This window comes from Protopterus annectens, chromosome 11.part0 (assembly GCF_019279795.1).
Source record: "Protopterus annectens isolate FY-2018-M chromosome 11.part0, PAN1.0, whole genome shotgun sequence".
Taxonomy (NCBI): Eukaryota; Metazoa; Chordata; order Ceratodontiformes; family Protopteridae; genus Protopterus; species Protopterus annectens.
In genome coordinates this window covers 1,391,757,824-1,391,777,416 of record NC_056745.1, presented here as the reverse complement: position 1 = coordinate 1,391,777,416, position 19,593 = coordinate 1,391,757,824, and the positions used below count along the sequence as shown (strand labels likewise).

The following is a 19,593-nucleotide window of genomic DNA, read 5'->3' as shown; positions in this document are numbered from 1 at the left end:
AATGAATCGATAGCTGTTAAACCTTTATTAAGATTATAAAAGGTTTTTATTGGAGGGCATTTTACCAGAAAAGGCATCTACACACAATTCTGAAGATAGAACAAAAACAAAAATAAAAAGAACAATAGGTAACATAACCAAAAAAAACAATAAAAACAATAACAGGAATACAACATCAAAACAAGAATATTTTTTAACACTTTTTAACACATTTTTTAACACATTAATATTATATAATTAATTCATGTTTTTAAAAATATTTATTAATATTATATAGAACCTTATAGTCTATCCAGTAAGACACTACTTCTAGGGTCAATTGAATATTATTTAAATACAACAAACGTACAAAGTAATAGTTGTATTTCAATTGATTATTAAGATATCATAAATTATATATAGAAAATTTTTTATATATATACAAAAAATTTTTTCAAAGATTTCTTAATTTTATATATTTTTTAAAAAATTCTGTACATTTCTATGTGACTCAAAACATTCATCCATTCATAAATGCTTAATTTTTAAACTTCTAGTATTATTTTTAAACTTCTAGTATTATCTATGAGATTTTCTTTCTTTTTTTACGTTAATTTTATTTGTATTTTTAATTTTATTTGTATCTTCACAAATTACACATATATATATGTTCCTACCTTTCTAATATATTTACAATATTGGCCAAGCCACAACAAAGAGCGTTTTAAAAGTTTTTCCAATAGTTTTTTTCAATACTTTTTTAATAGTTTTTTAATAGTTTTTAATAATTACCCATATTAAGGTAATTGACATTAAGAATAAATACATTTAGAAAACTAGCAAGTGTTGTTAGAATAGATATATAACTATTATGATAAATAGAATAAAATATCCATCAGTCCCTTTTATTGTCATTATGATTTACGTATTAGGTATGTTGTATTGAATTCTACCTACAGCTATTAGTGATTGAGGATAAGTACTTTTAACAAGTAAAATGTTTATAAAGTGTATGTAATGAAAGTACTATTGATTATATGTTAGTATGTCTTTAAATAATGGCAAGAGTTTTTGCGCCATTAAGGTTATTTAAATGGTTCTGTTTGTAATACAGTTAGTTCTGAGGAAGCCTATAGGATTAGGTGAAAGCGCTTAACTAACGTTTTAATTCAAACAATTTTGCATGTATTAATGAAAGAACAACATTTATTGTGGAGTGTGTCATCGTGAGCCGTTTTTCATTAAATTTCTTTTGCTTTGTACACACTGCGTTTCCTCTTTTTGTTGTAAGAGAAGATAGCGCTAATGTTTAAGGTGTTTGACTCACACATGAGGCACGGTATTTGATTCTCAGCTTTGGGAGGGAAACTGGCTAGGCTTAGAATGGCCTGTTAAGAAGGCTAGCCGAGTAATTGGCTATGAACTTATGAAAGCATGAATCTAAGAAAAAGTGAAAACAAAAATTTTAGAGTGTTTTATGTAAATGTGAATAGCATTAAGAATATTGTAAGAAGAATAAGGATTCTGGAGTGGTGTAATACATGTGATGTAGATGCAATTATATTAGAAGATACAAAACTTTTAACAAATGAAGTAAGATTACAGAGAAGCTTTGGGGAGGAAAGATTGTCTGGAATTTCGGAAATGAGAAAAGTTCTGGAATAGCCATAATCTGTAGAAACACTGTAAAGATATTAGATGTTACTTTAACAAAAATGGGAAGATTAACCATTGTAGATTAAAAATGGAAATAAGTATATTGAATTATAACATTATATGCTTATGCTAATTGTAAAGAAAGGGACAGGTTATTTCATCAGATTTTAGACAATGTAATGATAAATATGAATATTATAATAACAGGAGACCTTGTGATTTAAGAGGCAAGTGCAAAAAGAAAGGAAATGTAAGAAAAATGTTAGAAGTTATAAGATGTGATAGGTTAAAACTTGGGAACAAAACTGTATGGATTTACAAAAGGTGTATGTATAACACTAAAATAAATTATTTTATAATATCAGAAGGTTTAGTTATAGGAGAAGGGTGGGTAGTTAAAACAGGATTTTCTGATCATCTTGCAATATGGCTAGAGATAAAGGAAAGCCAGGAATGTATAAAAACAAGCAATGGAATAAAAAGAATAAATGAGAAAACATGGAATGAAGAAGGAAGAAGATTAGTAATACATTTACTGTGAGAACATTTATAAACATTGGTCTGAATGGTGGATGATATTTAAGGAAAACTCTAAAAATGTTTTACAGTGGCAATATGGTACAAGAAAAGTAGAAAAAGAAAAATATAAAAGAATATATAACATTGCATTGGAAGATTTAGAACATAATGATAGAAAGTACTTTGACAAAGAAAAAGAATTATATGAAAGAAATCAAGAAAAATGTAAGAATTGTTATTTAAGCAAAGATTTTTTTTTACAAGAAAAGGAGACGTGTTGAAGAATTATATGAAAGAAATCAAAAAAAATGTAAGAATTGTTATTTAAGCAAAGATTTTTTTTTACAAGAAAAGGAGACGTGTTGAATTACTTAAGCAGATAAGTGATGGAAGTGCAATGAGAACTAAAAATGTAAAAGGAAAATAGAAGAAACTCAGAAAAAGATTATGGATAGTATAGTATAGTATAATAAGTGCAAGAAATGTTGAAAAAAAATATGGAAATTAAAAAAGTTAACAGAAAAAGAAAATAAAAGAGTTGGAAAAGGAGATTTCTTTAAATGAGCTAGATCAAGTATTAGGACAGGTAAATATGGCTTCATCTGCATACCAGATGGAATAGTGTATGAAATGTATAAAAAGGTAAGGGATTGGCAAAAAAGTATTTTTTTTTTAAGATTTTCAATGAATGGTTAAATTAAGGTTTTATGTATAAAGAGTTATGTAATGGAATACTTAAATTCACATGGAAGAAGACAAAAAAATGGAGACCGGTAGTATTGAATAATAATAATAATTATAACATCTTTTTGAAAATAATACAATAGAGATTTGGAATTAAATTTTTATTTATTTATTTTACATTTGTTTACCAGGATAGTCTGACTGGATACGTTCTTTTTCAGCAGAGGCCCAGGGAGAAAAGCTCCACATAGAACAAACAGAAATGGCAAAATACTGAGTATACAAAAATACTAACATGGGCTATCAAAGTTATTACATGATATGTTTAAACAATAAGTAGATGCTCTCAAAAATTAACAGGTTGGTGTAATAGATATTACAGTGTTATAGATACAGACATTCCATTTTTTTCAAGTGAACATTCCATAATTACAAATCTTTTCCAAAATAGATTACATTGTGTAGTCAGGAAAATTTCCTCTTCACATCGATGAATAGTACAAAGAAATGATCGTATATAGTGTGGCAGGAGTATTAAGAATAGGCAGTGGAAAGTGATGTAGTCAGCAGTCTCATATGATAAGCAGAAGTAGTGGTAAGGTCAGAGATGGCGAGGGAGATGTTAGTCGGGGTAGAGCAAGGATACAGCTATTTGTTTAATAGTTTTTTTTAGAGTTGTTTTAAATTGGGCTATGGATGTTATGGTGGTAATGTTATCGGGAAGTTCATTCCAGATTTTACCTATTTAATTTGAGAAGAGGGAATCTCCTGCTTGATTTTTGGTTGCATTGATTGTTATGTGATGTTTATTAGTGGAGCGTAATGTTCTGTTAGTGGCATAATGTTTATAGTAATGTTTGTAGAACAGGTGTTTTCTCAGGTTCAAAGAAGATTTTGTGGGCAATGGTTAACTGAATGTAGTGTAGGAGTTGGGGGAGACCTAACCAATTTAGTTGCTTGAGTGCAAAGCAATGATGGGTTCTGGCTGGCAAGTTTGTGGCATATGTGGCTACTTTGTTATAGCAGGATTCAAGTTTTTAGTACCTCAGATTTTTGTAGGTTAGCGAGTATGGGAGTTGCATACAGCAGTGTGGAGATTAAGTGGGTTTGGGCATTGACAGTCTTAGTATATTTAGTGAAGTACTGTTTATTTCTATATAGTGTTCCAAGTTTTTTTATGAACTTTTTTCACAATTTGGGAAAATGGAAAAGATTATGGAAGATAGCAAAATTATGGAAGACAAAAATATAGTATAAAGGGGGAGGGTTGTAAAGAATTATTAATGATAGAGGCATTGTGGATGATATTATGAATAGAGAAAAAGAAGTGAAAACCATGATAGGATACATTAAAAAGGCATTTGATGCAGTTGGACATGGAAAGATATGGGTAATAATGAAAGAGTATCATAGACGTGAGAAAGTTAGGAAATTATGTATGTCAGCATGTAGCAATAATAAAGTAAAAATATTTGTAAATGGCTGGTTAAGTCAAGAGGTACATATGAACACAGGTGTAAGACAGGGATGTTCAATAAGTTGTATACTCTTTGCATTAGTTATGAGTGTGATATATGAAATAAATTTCAAAATGAAGGAGGCAGGTATTACACCTGAAGGGTTAAGAATTCCAGTTCTGTTAACATATGCAGATAACATTATAATAATTGGAAAAATACAAAATCTGGATAAAAGAAGTAGCAATTTACACAAATGAGTGTCTAGAGGTGATAGAGACGGCTTTAAATAAAGAGAAAGGTAAAGGTTTAGGTGATGTAGTAAAGATATGGGGTATATATTTTACAATTAATTAAATTTCTGTGCCAGTTATAAAATTTGAGAAAAAAGTTATAAGAAGAATTTAATGGGAAAACAATAGATGAAATAAAACAAACCTGTCTTTTCTGGAGAACATATAAATTATCATTCAGAAAAAGGCTTACTTGATAAATTCGGTACTGGTGGGAAAATAGCATACTTAGCAAGTGTATTTATGTTGCCAACAGTATTTGAAAATGAATTATTGAAGATATTTTTTTTCCATTTATATGGGGTTCTAGGTTAAACCCAGTAAAAAGAGAAGTTTAATATGTCAATAAAGCGGAAGAAGGTTTAGGGTTATTAACCCAGTAGTATATGCTGCTTCATTAAATTTTAACAAAGTGTTAAAGTGGATAAATGAAAAAGATGAAAGATTAGTAGTAACACTGTGTAAATATAAGTATGATAAATGCTGAGGTATGGTAAAAAGAGTAAAAGAGAAATGGAGTATGTAAATAAAGAAATAAAAAGCTTTCAAGAAAAAATATTTTGTGCAAAATAGAAACTGATGATCTAGAAAAGGATAGAAACGTATGGTATAAGAATGTAATGATAAAAAACATTGCCATGTAAAACCATGGGCAAATCTAACAGATGAAAAATTTAATTATATAAAAATGAGAAGCAAATGGTGTAATCAGAAAGCAGAATGTCAAGATTTTTTGTGGACACTGGTAACAGATAAATTGTCAGTTAAAAGAAATATGCCATATAAAAAGAAAAGCAGTTGAATACATTTACATTGTCAAGAAGTAGAAACCATGGGTGTTTTTGAAAGTTATTTATTTATATTTATTTATTTGCATTTGTTAACCGGGTTGGTCCAGCTGGGTAAGAATTACCCTTTTTCAGTGGAGACCCGAGGGGAAAAGCCCCAGACAGACATACAAATACATACGAATAGAGACAAATTAACAATATTACAGAGGAAAACAATATTATGGGTGGAATGGATAAGAAGAACAAACAATGAAAGTTTGAGAATATGAGTAAGGTAGGCCAGAGGCATGCATGTAAAAGATTTATGAAAAGGTGTTCTGAGCAAGATCTCTGAATTAAGTTAAAGTAGGCAAAGAAATGATGATTTAGGTGTGGAGTTAGTAGTGTGGGAGTTTTAGGTGGGAGCATGTGAAGGACATTCCCATTTGGAGGAGAGATGGGAGAGAAGCATGGATTTGAAATTGTTGTGGTTAGGTATATTACGTAGTGGTGTGGGGAAATTGTTCCATAGTTTGGCTATAGTGTGGGACAGTAGTAGTTTACCAATTGGGTGGATGAGTTTGTGTACATGCAGGAGGTTTTGGCCTGTGGATCTCAGGGTGTACGGGTAGGTGTGTAGGGTGTTAGAGATTTAGCAAGAGAGGGGCATTCTGCTGGTTTAAAGATGAGTTTGTGGGCTGTTGTAAGTTGTAGGTACTTTAGGTGGTTGTGGAGTTCTAGCCAGTTTAGGGTGTGTAGGGAGTGACAGTGATGGGAAGAGTTCTTAGAATTGGTTGCAAATTTGCAGATTTTGTTGTAACAGGCCTCAAGTTTAGCACGGAGTCCAAGTTGTAGGTTGGAGAATAGGGGAGCACCGTACAAGATAGAGGGGAGAAGGAAGGTAGATGCAAGGGTATGACGGGAAGATGGAGTAAGGTAGTAGTTGTGTCTGTAGAGTAGGCCGATTTTCTGGTGTGTTTTTTTGATTGCTGAGAGGATGTGGGAGTCGAATTTTAGGTTTTCATCGATGGTAATGCCAAGTAGTTTGGTACTAGGAACTATTTCAAGAGGGGTGTTATTGTGGCTTTTGATGGAAAATTGGACTTTGTGGAACTGGGAAGTTTTAGTGGGAGTAAATATCATTAGCTTTGTTTTGTTGGCATTTAGGGCCAAGTGATGCGATTGCATCCATGATTCAATTTTGGAGAAGGCTGTTTGGGTATTAAGTAGAAGTTTGGAGGGGCAGGAGGCTGAGCAGATGATAGTGGAGTCATCTGTGTATTGGATGACTGAGGCTTCAGGGATGGAGAGGTGAAAGTTGTTAATGAATAAGTGGGGAACTCCTGTGGGTGTAGGTAAGAAAGGGGAGGTTGACTCTTTCCATTGTACAGCTTGCTGGTGCATGGAAAGGTAGCTGGAGAACCAGTCTAGGGTTGAGGGAGATAGATGCAAGTGTGAGAGCTGGAACAGGAGGAGGGAATGGGAAATAGTGTCGAATGCCTTTGAGAGGTCAAGAAAAAGAGAAGATATGTATTTGCTGCTCTCACGTACTAGGTTGACTGTTTTGAGGAAGGAAATGAGGGCTGTCATGGTGCTGTGGCCTGGGCGGAAGCCGTGCTGGGTGGGAGAGAAGAGTTTGTGCTGGATTAGGTAGGGCATGAGCTGGGAGTGGATGGCTTTCTCTAGAATTTTAGAGAGAGGAGAGATTATAGCTACGGGTCTGAAGTTGGTAGTGTCTGTGTTCTTACCACCTTTGTGGAGAGGAATTATGTATGCATAATGCCAGATAAATACAGATAGATGCAGTTAAATGTAAAAAGGTTATGGGAAAACTCTGTAAAGAAGATTTTGTCGAAGATATAAAAGAAGTGGATAAAATAAACATGGATATGATTAAATATGGCTGTTATAAGAATGGAAGTAAAGAATATTTTAAAAGAATAGATAAAAAGTTATTTTATGTTATGTGGAATGAAAATAAAATTTTGTTTAATGACAAATTAAATTTAGCAACACTATTAAGTAAAATCAGATGGTGGTTATGGAAAAAGGAATGGGGAACTAATAGGAATGAAAATGTATTATGATTGTGAAGGAATTTTTGAATATGTGGAAACAGATTTGTCTATCTATACAGTATGTACATTTGCAAATATGTAAATATTTTGTAAAGAAACATTATTTGTATATAAAAGGACCCCTACTCTTTTTCAGTTTGTGCAATGAAATCTTTGATATCCACTTTAGCTACCATCAACTGAAGCAGACAGGATCTTGGTTTAATGTCTCCTCCAAAGAATGATGTACTCAGGAGTGTAGCACCCAACCCCCTTATGCTATACTGCAGTGTCAGCAATCAATATACCCATTGTAAGAACAGAATCCAAAGACTTTTGCACCAAAAGGCATGTGTGCTACCTGTTACATCATTGACACTTCTCAACCACTGCCAGTGGGAACACCTGAAACATCTCCTATTAGACTAATTAAACTCTCCTTACTATACTTAATTCTGTAGCCTCACAATGCAGAAAGCGACAAAACACTTATATATATTCATTGACTATCTTTTGATACCAAGCAGGAAATGCCTTGGATGATGCAATGATGCAGCAGTAGTTTTACCTCACAGCAAGGTGTTCTCTGGTTCAATTCTCAGCTGGAGTGCCTTCTGTGCAGAATCTGTATGTCGTCCCTGCATTTGTGTGGGTTTCCTCTAGGTGCTCCGGTTTCCTTCCATGTTACAAAGACATGCTTCTGGAGCATTTCTCCCTGGGCCTCCGCTGAAAATTGGCTTTTTTGCAAGTCAGACTTTCCCAGTGAACAAATGTAAAATAAAATAAAATAAATAAATGTGCCTTAGAGAGAAATTATGGAAGATTTAGCAAGTAAACAGGATCCCTAACAACCTTTAGTAATATGGACAACCAAGGAACCAAGCAAAAGAAAAGATTAAAATGACAAGAAAAAAGAAAAAATTGATAAAGTCAAATGGCTTGTAAGTGCTATAAAACGGAGTTACTTCTCTTTGCTCCTATCTCTTCTCAAGAAAACTCAGATAACCTCAGTTTTGTGTGATTAAACAAAATCATGAACAGAACCTGTGCCCACATTAAACTGTTAGATATGTTGATGGGCCAAAACCTGAAATTCACCCACCACATCAGCTATGAAGTGCACAAAACAAACCAAAAACTGTAAATTCTTTCCAAACTCTGCCTTTGTGATGCTCTTATCTTCCTACTCTCAACTTTTTTCCATACAAAACTCCAGTTAAATCAAAAAGTCAAATTAGAACAAAACTGCAATAAGTAGCCTAATTTGCTACTAAATCTCCCCATTAAAATACCCTGTTGTTTAGCTGCCAACAAACTAGACGAGTTATGATGTCATCTCGTAGTAGCACACAGAATATTATAAAGTCCTTATGTTAAGTATAACCATTAGTAAATTTCTGCCATGGTATACCCCCCAACCCAAAAAAAAAAAAAAAAAAAAAAACTGAGATCCAAAAACAGGTTTTGAATCTACAAAAAAAATTTACAAGTAGCCATGGATATGTATATTTCACTAAACTATTGAATACAATTCCCAGAGAACTTAGACAAACATCAAACCTTAAACACTTTCAAGGTCAATTAAAATATTCATAAAAACAGGGTTTCTGTATCCACTTCCTTGCAAAATGGATAACTTCTGCTGTCCATGTCTTCATGCCACAATCTCCTATTAGAATATGATAAATTGTAGACCATCCCAAGCAAACAAAACATACTATTTACTGTCAAATACATTCTCACTCTTGCCACATTCCCGAAATAGCAAAATTAAAAGTTTTCCATAACTAATTTGTTAATTCTTTGTTTTTTTTTTTCTTTTCTTAATCTTCTCTGTCACTTTACTTCTTTTGTTGTACTTATTTAATTCATCACTGAACCTTCTCCCTTGACATGAAACTTCAAGGCTTTTTTAACTGCCTTGTAGACTCTGTTTTCTCATCTGTTGCAACCTAATTTACAGGCTGCTTTAAACCAAAGAATACCTGTCCATCTGTCTTCCTTACATACATTACAATGGTATCACTAGGACAGTTTTTTTCCTCATGAATGGAGAAAGTTGTACCTCCTATATTGCAAATGTGCTAAAGGCTAAGAAAAGTGATCTCCCTTACTGCACATACAGTTAGAAATAGGAAACAAAAGTGCCCGACTACTTCTTATGTTATGCATAATATTGTACATCATATATATCTGTTACATATCAAGCATATACTTTATTGTACCTGTTCTACGCGTTTATATTTTTGTATAAACCAGAGCTCAACCATTTCTTTTTAGTGGGTAGAATGTTATATTTCAGCTATATAGTCAGTTGACTGGGTCCTTCTTTGATCGACTTGCCCTGTTCTATTAACCATATGATTATTAACCATATGATTTACAATTTGTCGTCTACTAGATTTTAGTGTTGTAATCATTTGTATGTTTTGTAATCATATGTATTTTATGCAGATCAAGGGGTTGTGTACTGTCAGTTTGCTGTTGTAAACAAATACCAAGTAAAGAAGTAAATACATAAGAACACCAGTGTATACTGTATATTGTTGCATTGAACACAGAATTGTACGACACTGGTATATGTATCAAGCAGTACATGTATGAGTGGTTTTGCAGTGTCCTTGTTAGCAGATGTAAGCAAATGAAAATGTACAGAAATACATAGAACAGCAGTTGAGTGGTAAAGCTGAACACATGTTGAAGTAACAGGTGATGTATATAATTATGGTGTAATAAGTGACTAGATGAAATATGATGTAACACAGTAAAAACAAGAACATATGTCAGCTATTATGGTATCTACAAAAGTAGTATGCAATAAATATGTAGAAGAGAAAAATGGGTGGGATTTAAGGCGCAAGTCAGAAGTGTTGGAGTACAGTGGAGTAAGACTAAGGTAATATAATAGACGAGGGGCAGGGCAAAAGGTAAGGGTGGCAACCCTATGGCGAGAGGGAGTGTGAGAGTTTAAAAGAAATGCCAAGCAAGGGATAATGGGAAATAAGGGGAGAGATGGAACCAGAAAGCGTGGACAGGAGAAGGGTAGAGACTGACATGAAATTTAGGCTGGAGTGTTTTAAGAGATGCTTATGACTGTTAAACACTGTTACTTGCTAGGGAAAGAAAATAATTGCAAAATATCTAAGACCTTACAACTAATAAAAATCAAAATATATCATTTGAAACTGTCTTTGTTAACCCTTCCTTTACCACAAAATCTTCACTAGAAATGTCATCAAAATGTACTGAAAATTGTCTCAAGCACTATTCAAAATAATAATGCAAAACACTGAAGTAACATATAATTCATATTGTTAGGACCAAAAGTCCATTGTAGAAAAATAATTCATGGATGAAAAAAAGTGAATTAGAATGATATCGGTAATAAATACTACATACATTGCAAGATACAAAAACATATCTCTTCACAAATTCTGTTCATAATTTTCTTTTAGCATGTGAATATTATTGAGCATGGCATAATTTTGCATGATTAGTTCTTTATTAATGAACTTAAAATGCACATGGTTGACATAACGTTTACAACTGCAACCACCTGAAAGTGATCTATAAAATAATACTTTGTAATTAAGAAGGTAAATATACTGAAGTAAAGTGATTGTAAACTGTGGTTATTTTTTTTGTCCTTCCTGTACACTGTATATATATATATATATATATATATATATATATATATATATATATATATATATATACATATACATGGAGTTTCAGGTCCAGCTGTTCTGTCTCATTGGTTATCAAAAGATCTATGGATAACTAGATAGTTATAGCACAATGGAGCGGTGGACAGACATTTAGGAGCTGAATTTGCTGCTAGATAGGTGCAATGAAATACACTTAAACACTCAGTGTAGTAATTGATGAAATTGTTAACCACTTAAAGTACATCTGAATTCCAGATATTACATATCACTTTATAGCACTTCTCCAGAATGTTGTTATAAAACACAAGTGACAAAATTAATTCATAGAACCTCAATTGTTCTTGCAGTGTCTTATTTTATTACCTTTTTTCTGAAGCAACTTTTAGAAATGTTGTAAAAAATTAATTATGAAGAGATCTTTTGATACATTTGAAGGAGGTGTATTTAGAGGAAGACACAATAGTCAGGTTTGAGATTGAGGAGTGCAGGGATGCAGATTCACTTTAAGGTCTGAGGTTCTCATTTTGGAAAATAGAGAAAGACTCAGATGACAATACAGCTCATGGAATGGTTGTTTGAGGATACCTTTGTTTGACATTCTCTTCATTTTCCAACTGCTGGTCTCCAGCTTGTTACACCCTCTGACCACCTTCACCTGTACATAGCTAAGCTGATTCCTTCTGTGTGATTCTGGATACATCCCTTCACTGAAAAGGTCACCTAACATCTGGGAGGGTCACAGGATTCGGCAAGAGAGAATGGGATTTGGAGTAGTTATACTATGACTGGCTAGTCATTGTCCATAGCTAGGATAGCGACTTGAAATGATGGTGGTATTTGTCTTACACTGGATGTATTGTCGCTTCATCTTGTAAGAATCAGAAATCTGTAAGGTCCCCTAATCTCTACCAGAGTTTACACTGGTTGTGAGAAAGTGAGTGGTACACAGGTAGATGCCTCGCGTCTCTGCCTTTTAGTGAGGATACATTTTCAGAGCACTGTAGTTGTGTTTCACAGAGGTCCCAAGGAACAGGAGAGTGAATTGTTCTAATTCAGCCCAGCTAAGTATTAGCTGAGGGGAAGGTGGGTTGAGGAAGCCATTTGAGAAAAGATAATTTAAGTCAAGGTGGTAAGAGCCACACAGGGGTCTGTGAGTTATAACAGTGTAGCTGCTTGAAATAATTTTAAAAAAGTTTGTGATAGATGACCCAGTATACTAGTGATTGATGGATTCAGAGGGGCTTCTCAGAAAGGGAGATGTCAAAGCCTTTGAACTGAGATAGAACTGGGTCCCGAGTTCAATTAAGAACATTGTGTGTCTATGGTCATCCTTTTCTGCCATTACTTTGTATGTTTTTGTATTCTTTGGTAGCTGAGTTTCATAATAGTTTAACATGAAATAGATAACCGTTTCTAGATGTGTCATAAGAAGTCCTATTCATAAGAATGGTCAAAGTCAGTACACTTTAAGCAGGTCAGCGCATTCCATCAAAACATTAATGGAAACTCATTAAAGCACTAAAAATATAAATCCAGCCTGCTTAAGAACACAGTGATGGAATGCTTCCTTGCAGTGCCAGCAACCTAGCTTTCCATAGCGGTCCAAAAGAAGTGGCTAGTATACCACTTGCCAGACTAATGATCACTGTTATGAATTCCCTACTTCCTTCCCAACACACACACACACACACACACACACACACACACACACTTTTCTCAGGTTCTTTTGGTGGATGTGCTAAAACAAAATAGCAGAACAACTTCCCATAGCTTTCCAGGGGAATTACATGCTCCTGCTGAGGTGTAGGGGTGGGATAATGGTTAGGTATATGAACAAATACCTTGTCATAGTGTACATGTGTAAGGAGCTTTGAGGATAGAGAAGGGGCTGAAGTTTTGAAATATATCATAAATTTCAGTTTAGTAATAGGGAATAATACAAAACTGCATTATTTGATATGTTAATAGTGCTAAACTAAAAATTGGGAAGTTGTTAATTCTGGGTACTTTATTTTCAATAAAGAAAGGAAAGATATAATCATCTGAAACAAAGTGTGTGTCATTGCTGAGATAAATCTTAAACCCGGGAACAATGCAAATGTCACAAATGTAGTGCACATACATTCCTTTATCTATCCATTGTATGTGTGATGTAGAAACCACAACTCCTAAAGTGTGCAAGGTAAAATGGTCTACAATAATGTTGTGTCTTTTTGTACTGCAGGCAGTTTGAAAGCATCATCCCAACAGAAGATTCTGTTATTTCAGAGATGACAGCCACTTTGCGAGAATGGGGTGCCATGTGGAAACAGCTTTACGTGGTAAATATAGCCTTCTGGCTTTTATACATATGTCTGTAATGGCTATCTGCCGTACAAATTGTTAGACAAATAGCATCTTGCCTCTATCAATTATCTGTAGAATAATGAATGTTATAAAGTTGTGAAAACTGTTGTTTTGTTGTGAAAATGATGTTCTTGGGAAAATGCTGTCTTGCTAGGAAAATATTGGTTAATGTAGAGTTGCTATAAATACCCCAAACGATACAATAAAGTATGTAGCAGTAAAGACTCATTTTGGACAGCTGTAAAAGAGGTTGTTAAAAGAAAAAAAGAGCTTAAGCCTTTCTTAGAGAGAGAGAGAGAGTATTATTGCCTAGAGTAAGGACTCTTGGAAGATACCAGCTGGAGACTTTATTTGAAAGAGAGAGTGGAGTAACAGGAAGGCACAACTTATCTGTTTGAAGGATTACCAGAACTTTGTGTTAGCTTATTTGGAACCTTTATTGGATGTGAAACCAGTACTTGTAAGACTATATTATTTGAAGACATTTTTCCCAAATGAAGCATTAAGCCTTTTTTCATTTTACCTTTATGTGTCTGTAACTAAAGTGTGCTAAAAGTAAGGGTACTATCTCCAGTGTATGTTATTTGCTGCATACCTTTTTAAAGACTCTTACAGTGGTTTTGTCTTTTGCTATTGAACAGTGAGTTTAAATGTCAAAAACATAGAAAGGAATTAGCATTAATGTATGCTGTAAATATTTTGCTTAGCAAAATATTTATGCCTATATGATTATATTTCTGCACATTGCAAAGTCACTATATCAGCATACACTATAGCAACCACAAATGGTTGAAACTCAATGTATCAAAAAAATATGTTAGGGAGGCAATCTACTCTGCATTACAACACCCCCTGCTAATTATATGTACATCTCCGAGATCCCACTACAGTGGGGAAAGGGCAAATTCCCAGTCTCCCCTGACAAATGCCAGCATCCTGTGATGAGCTGACAGTTCAGTAGCACAAGCCTCCTTCCTAAATGTTCAATGTAATGAATGTACAATTAAACAAACTGAGCACATTTCTACATTTGTGCGTGTGTGTGTGTGTGTGTGTGTGTATATATATATATATATATATATATATATATATATATATATATATATATATGTATGGGATCCGTACAGATGCTTGACTGCATCTTTCACTGAATCCTAATTTGGTGAGCATATTTGCGTGAAAGTGCTGTTCACCGAAGCAGCACTTTCACGTAAGTATGCTTGTTGTTACGGTCGTACTACGGTGCGGTAAGGGAAAATTCCCTTTTCCTCACTGTAGTGCGACCTCAGAGTGAGAATATTAAAGTGGGGGGGTGTGCAGGGGGGGCTTTCCCCCCTGCATTCAAGTAGATTTTGTAATGGAACTTGCACTGCTTGTTTAAAATTGCAATCAGACATCTGCTGACTACTCTTGTGTACCTCCTGGTTAGAGTATTACTAGATGTTGACTAGTCATACTAGTACCTTCCATCTCCTGGTGACAATTATCATCAGGCATAGGTTCATAGATTAGCAATAGGCTAGCTGCCCTTGCAGGACATTTTAAGCCTAGCCAGTTTCCCTTTTTTTGTGCTCAAATTAGCCCATCCTGTTTGGTTATAGATTGGCCTTACCCTTCCCAAGGTCAGTAATTATATATCACCCCCTAATGAGAATAACTGGAATCATACCATAAATAATTTGAGGGGGTACCCATGAATGAGATAAAGCCTGTGGTCCAGTAGTAGTACAGGGGACAGTCCTGGGGTAAAATATTATGACTAGGAATTGGCTGGTAATACTTTAAGCTGGAGATGAAAGTAATGCAGTCTGTAGATAGCTGTTGATAGTATTAACTAGGAAGTCCATCTAATACTAAGGTTAGGAGATGGCTTGTAATATTATAACCATCGGAATCAAATAAGATAGTCATCAGGCTGAAATTAATAATATGTATGCTACAATTGCATAATATTGCAAACTGAAACAGCCATCAATACTTCAATCAGGAATAATTGTGTGTAATCTGCAGAATATGACCAATAGTAGTTTAAACAGGAGATTCTGGCAGCATCATTGCTAGAACAGTAAACACTTTCAAGAAACTGTAGCATTTACTGTTCAAGCAATTTAGTGTATACATTCCCTAAATGGAAGAAAGGGATGATGGATGGATGGATGGATGGATATGTGTACTGGGATTGGGTAATGTGGGATGGCTGGACGGTTGGCGTGTTGCTGTGACGAGTATCCCGCGATACCATACTAAGTGGAGATAGTAGTGTTACTATTTAAGAAAAAGAAATAATTACTTTTCTATTATATTAAATTGTTATTTGAAACTTAATGTCGCATACCTGTCTGGTGTGGCGTTCAGTTTGTCTGGTGCTATTGCCCGCTACTGTCTGTAGTTCATGATTAAAGCTCAGCATAGCATCACGCGAAACATCGGAAGAGCTGTGGGCAAAAGCGTTCTCCCGGTGCTGTTAACATTGCTATGTTAAATTAAAATAAACAACGGGAGAAAACGCAGACTTTATTAATAACCGCGGAGAGCTTATGTCATTTTAAGCTAAACTCATAGACACAAAAAGGCGGGAATGAAAAAAAGCCAAAAGCAGCGGATCTATAACTTCTCTTTATATTAAAATGTGTTAAGAGTTTAACAAAGACAGCACAGCAAAAAAAAAAAAAATTTCTTCTTTGCCGTTTTTTCATGTAATATACGCTATGTTATAGTCTTTAACATATTTAGTTTTCAGTGTTTACGAAAACGGAAAAAGGGACCCGGACCTTTTAGTATATTGAGGGATTTATAACACGCTGGTTTGGGTTGGCTGGCCCAGTGCTGCACGCTTTAGGGTAGGCATTGTATAATAGATATCTTTAACCCTTTAACTCACCTACTCATTCTTCATTTAATCAAAGGAAAACAATAAGAAACTATTTCTGCTTATGCTACTTTAGCGTGTAGTTATTCCCAGTTACATGTCAAGTCTGAGCTTGTTATGTACATGTTTTTAATTATGTAAAAATCTAAAAAAAAAACCTGTTTTATTTGTATTCTTCATACGTTATCATTTCTTTGCAGCAGGCCCATTCAGAACACTCTCTTACATGTACAGGTGTACTTCTAAATTTCAAACTTTCAAAACATCGACTTGATCTTATGGTCACGACCATAATAGACGTTTTGAAAGTTTGATCTTAAGAAGTAGACTTATATATATATATATATATATATATATATATATATATATATATATATATATATATATATATATATTTATATGTATATGTATATGTATATATATATATATATATATATATATATATATATATATATATATGGATTCAATTCAGAATCTCGAAATTCCGAAACATCGAATTGCATATGATCGAGACTACATGATCGATGTTTTTGAATATCGAAATTCCGAAACAAATAAAAAAAAAAAAACTAGGCCCCTGTATCCACCCCCCCCACACCCCTGCTACTTAAATATTCCAACTCCAAGATCGCACTGCAGTGAGGAAACGGGAAATCTCCCATTCAGCACTGTATGCAGATCTCCGTTCACAATGTCAGGATTCCGAAAGTTTGATCAAATGATCTCGGCCATATGAAATTCGATCTTTCAGGATTTCCGCATTGTGAAGTGTGTGTGTGTGTGTGTATATATATATATATATATATATATATATATATATATATGTATGTATATATATATATATATATATGTATATGTATATATATATATATATATATATATATATATGTATGTATATGTATATATATATATATATATATATATGTATGTATATATATATATATATATATATATATATATATATATATATATATATATATATATATATATATATATATATATATATATATACACACACACACACACACACACACACACACACACACACTGGCAAGTATTGTGTAACTGCCTTGTGGCATGGTCATGACTTAAAACATACCTCAGCCCATCTCATTTACCTAGTTATCCATTGAATCAATAAAGCAAAAAATTAGATGTGCCTGTAAAATCCTTGATCCAGGAGAGAAAGGTAGTAATGTTTTATATCCAAGCTATGCAAGTAACACTGCCACTATAGCTTTGTTAGTAATATTTTTCCCTAAGGTCACAAGCAACGTTTTCAACCACTTGCCCTCAAAAGTCATGATCAAAGATCTAGATAAGAGACGCATACTAAAATATTAAAGCTGTTTTCCCTATTTTTAGAGATAAGATTGTATGTTTGTGTAATGTTGCAATTTTGAGCAAAATATTTGTAACGTTTGGCTTCATTTTATGCTTTAAAGGAAACCTTAAAATGGAGTTTTGTTTATTGAGAAATCAGATTACATGTATGTATAGTACCAAATTTTCTGAAGAAAAGAAAAAAATTGGTAACATCTCCATTAATTTTATGCCTTTAAATTTTTTCATTTGTGCATAAATTAAAATTAACATTAAAAACATTACTCAAAATTCTAAGGTAAGAAAATTACTTAAAATTCTAATGTAAAAAAATCAGATGACTCTGAATCTCAAAGATAGTTGAATAGTGGTGGGCACTGGCCACACAGTTAGAGGATAACTGGTAATACTTTAACTAGTCCTGTCAGATCAAAGTTATTGTAACGTTGCTCACTAGATGACAGTAATAGCATTAGCTGTGGGTAATATTATCAGTAGGAAGTGGCTGGTGACACCAACAGGTGTAGGGAGTAGAGTTTCTAGGGAACAGCAGGAGCCATTAAAATGTAGAGGTTCTATATGCAGGTACTAGATTCAGTTGGGAGGTACCACATGCAGGTACTACATTAAGTTGGGAGGTTCTGCTTGCAGGTACTAGATTCACTAGGCAATTGGCAGTAGTAAGTGTGGGGTTGCACTGATGGATTTGCACAGTATAAAGAGCTGTCAGATTTTGATTTATAGTTATCCATGCCATGCCCATCTAAGGAGCATCCGTCTATCAGATATTTTACTGCAAGTACACAATGTGGGCTTTACAAGAAACTTCACTTTGCATTGCAGAAATTAATAGCTATATTCAGCACGAGCCTCTGTGCTGTGAGGTTGACATTATGCATGAGTAGTTGTATCATCTGATTAATACACACTAGGCATATTCCCCTTCAAGTTTGTTATATCTTACCTGTTCACTTCACTAGTTATATTAGGCAAGGTTTCCTGTCCTCATATGCTATATGTCCCTGAGGTTGTAAAGTAGGGTTATAGGTAGTAACAAACTATTGCATACCTGTCTTATGAGTCTTTGAACAGTATTTTTGTTTAATTTGACTTAAGGGACTGAAGAGTAAATCATAAATTTCTCTTTAATTATACCGTGTTATGACTAACATTCTTTGAGTCTTAAGCATTCCATGTTCCACACTGAACGTCACACATTTTAAAAAATATCCCTAATATATATTAGAGAATGGGCAAACTGTACATCAGCAACCTGATTTGAGAATGAACGTTCTCTAGCAGGGTATTAATGTATAAGTAATGCCAAACAAGTCCTCCACTTTATGGCAGCATATCAAGCTGCTGTGGAGCTTGGTAAAAAAAAAAAAAAAAAACTAACGGCTTCCTTTATTTTATGCTCTCCAAGCAGTGCTTTAGCTGTTTAGCGAGTGTAAAATAATAAAGAAAAAAATTAAAATAAAGAGAGTGTGTGTGCGTGTGTGAGAGAGCGTATGCATGTATGATGGTAAGAGAGAGAGATTGATTGAGCTATTATTTTACAGTCGCTAATCAGTGCTTTTGCTGTTTAGCGAGTGTAAAAAATAAATGAAACGTGTGTGTGTGTGTGTGTGTGTGTGTGTGTGTGTGTGTGTGTGTGTGTGTGTGTAAGTATGAAGGGAGTGAGAGCAATCAAGCTTTCCCCTGGCAGTAGCAGCATCAGTTAAGATATTTCCATACCTCTCGATCATACCTCTCAACCTCTTAGCACAAGAAATCTGGACAGAGTCACAAATAATAGGAGAACAAAGGACAGAAATGAGGGCCGGATTTTAAATATTGCTGCTGTTGTTTGTCTTTCGGCTTTTTCCCTTTAAGGGGTCACCACAGCGGAACTCTGGTCCGCTAATGATTGGCAGTAGATTTTTTTACGAAACACCGAGGTGCCAGCTCAACGCCCAACCTTCAACGAAGG

At 34.1% G+C, this 19,593-nt stretch overlaps 1 protein-coding gene across 2 annotated transcripts in view; it reads left to right on the top strand.

Annotated features, from left to right (window-relative positions):
* Window positions 1-19,593, top strand: part of DOCK4 (dedicator of cytokinesis 4) — a 3,006,016-nt gene that overhangs the window by 1,025,040 nt on the left and 1,961,383 nt on the right. For both annotated transcript variants that reach the window (XM_044088673.1, XM_044088674.1), the window contains exon 5: window positions 13,308-13,404. In XM_044088673.1, the coding sequence (XP_043944608.1) occupies window positions 13,308-13,404 (97 nt within the window). The remainder of the gene's footprint in view (window positions 1-13,307; window positions 13,405-19,593) is intronic.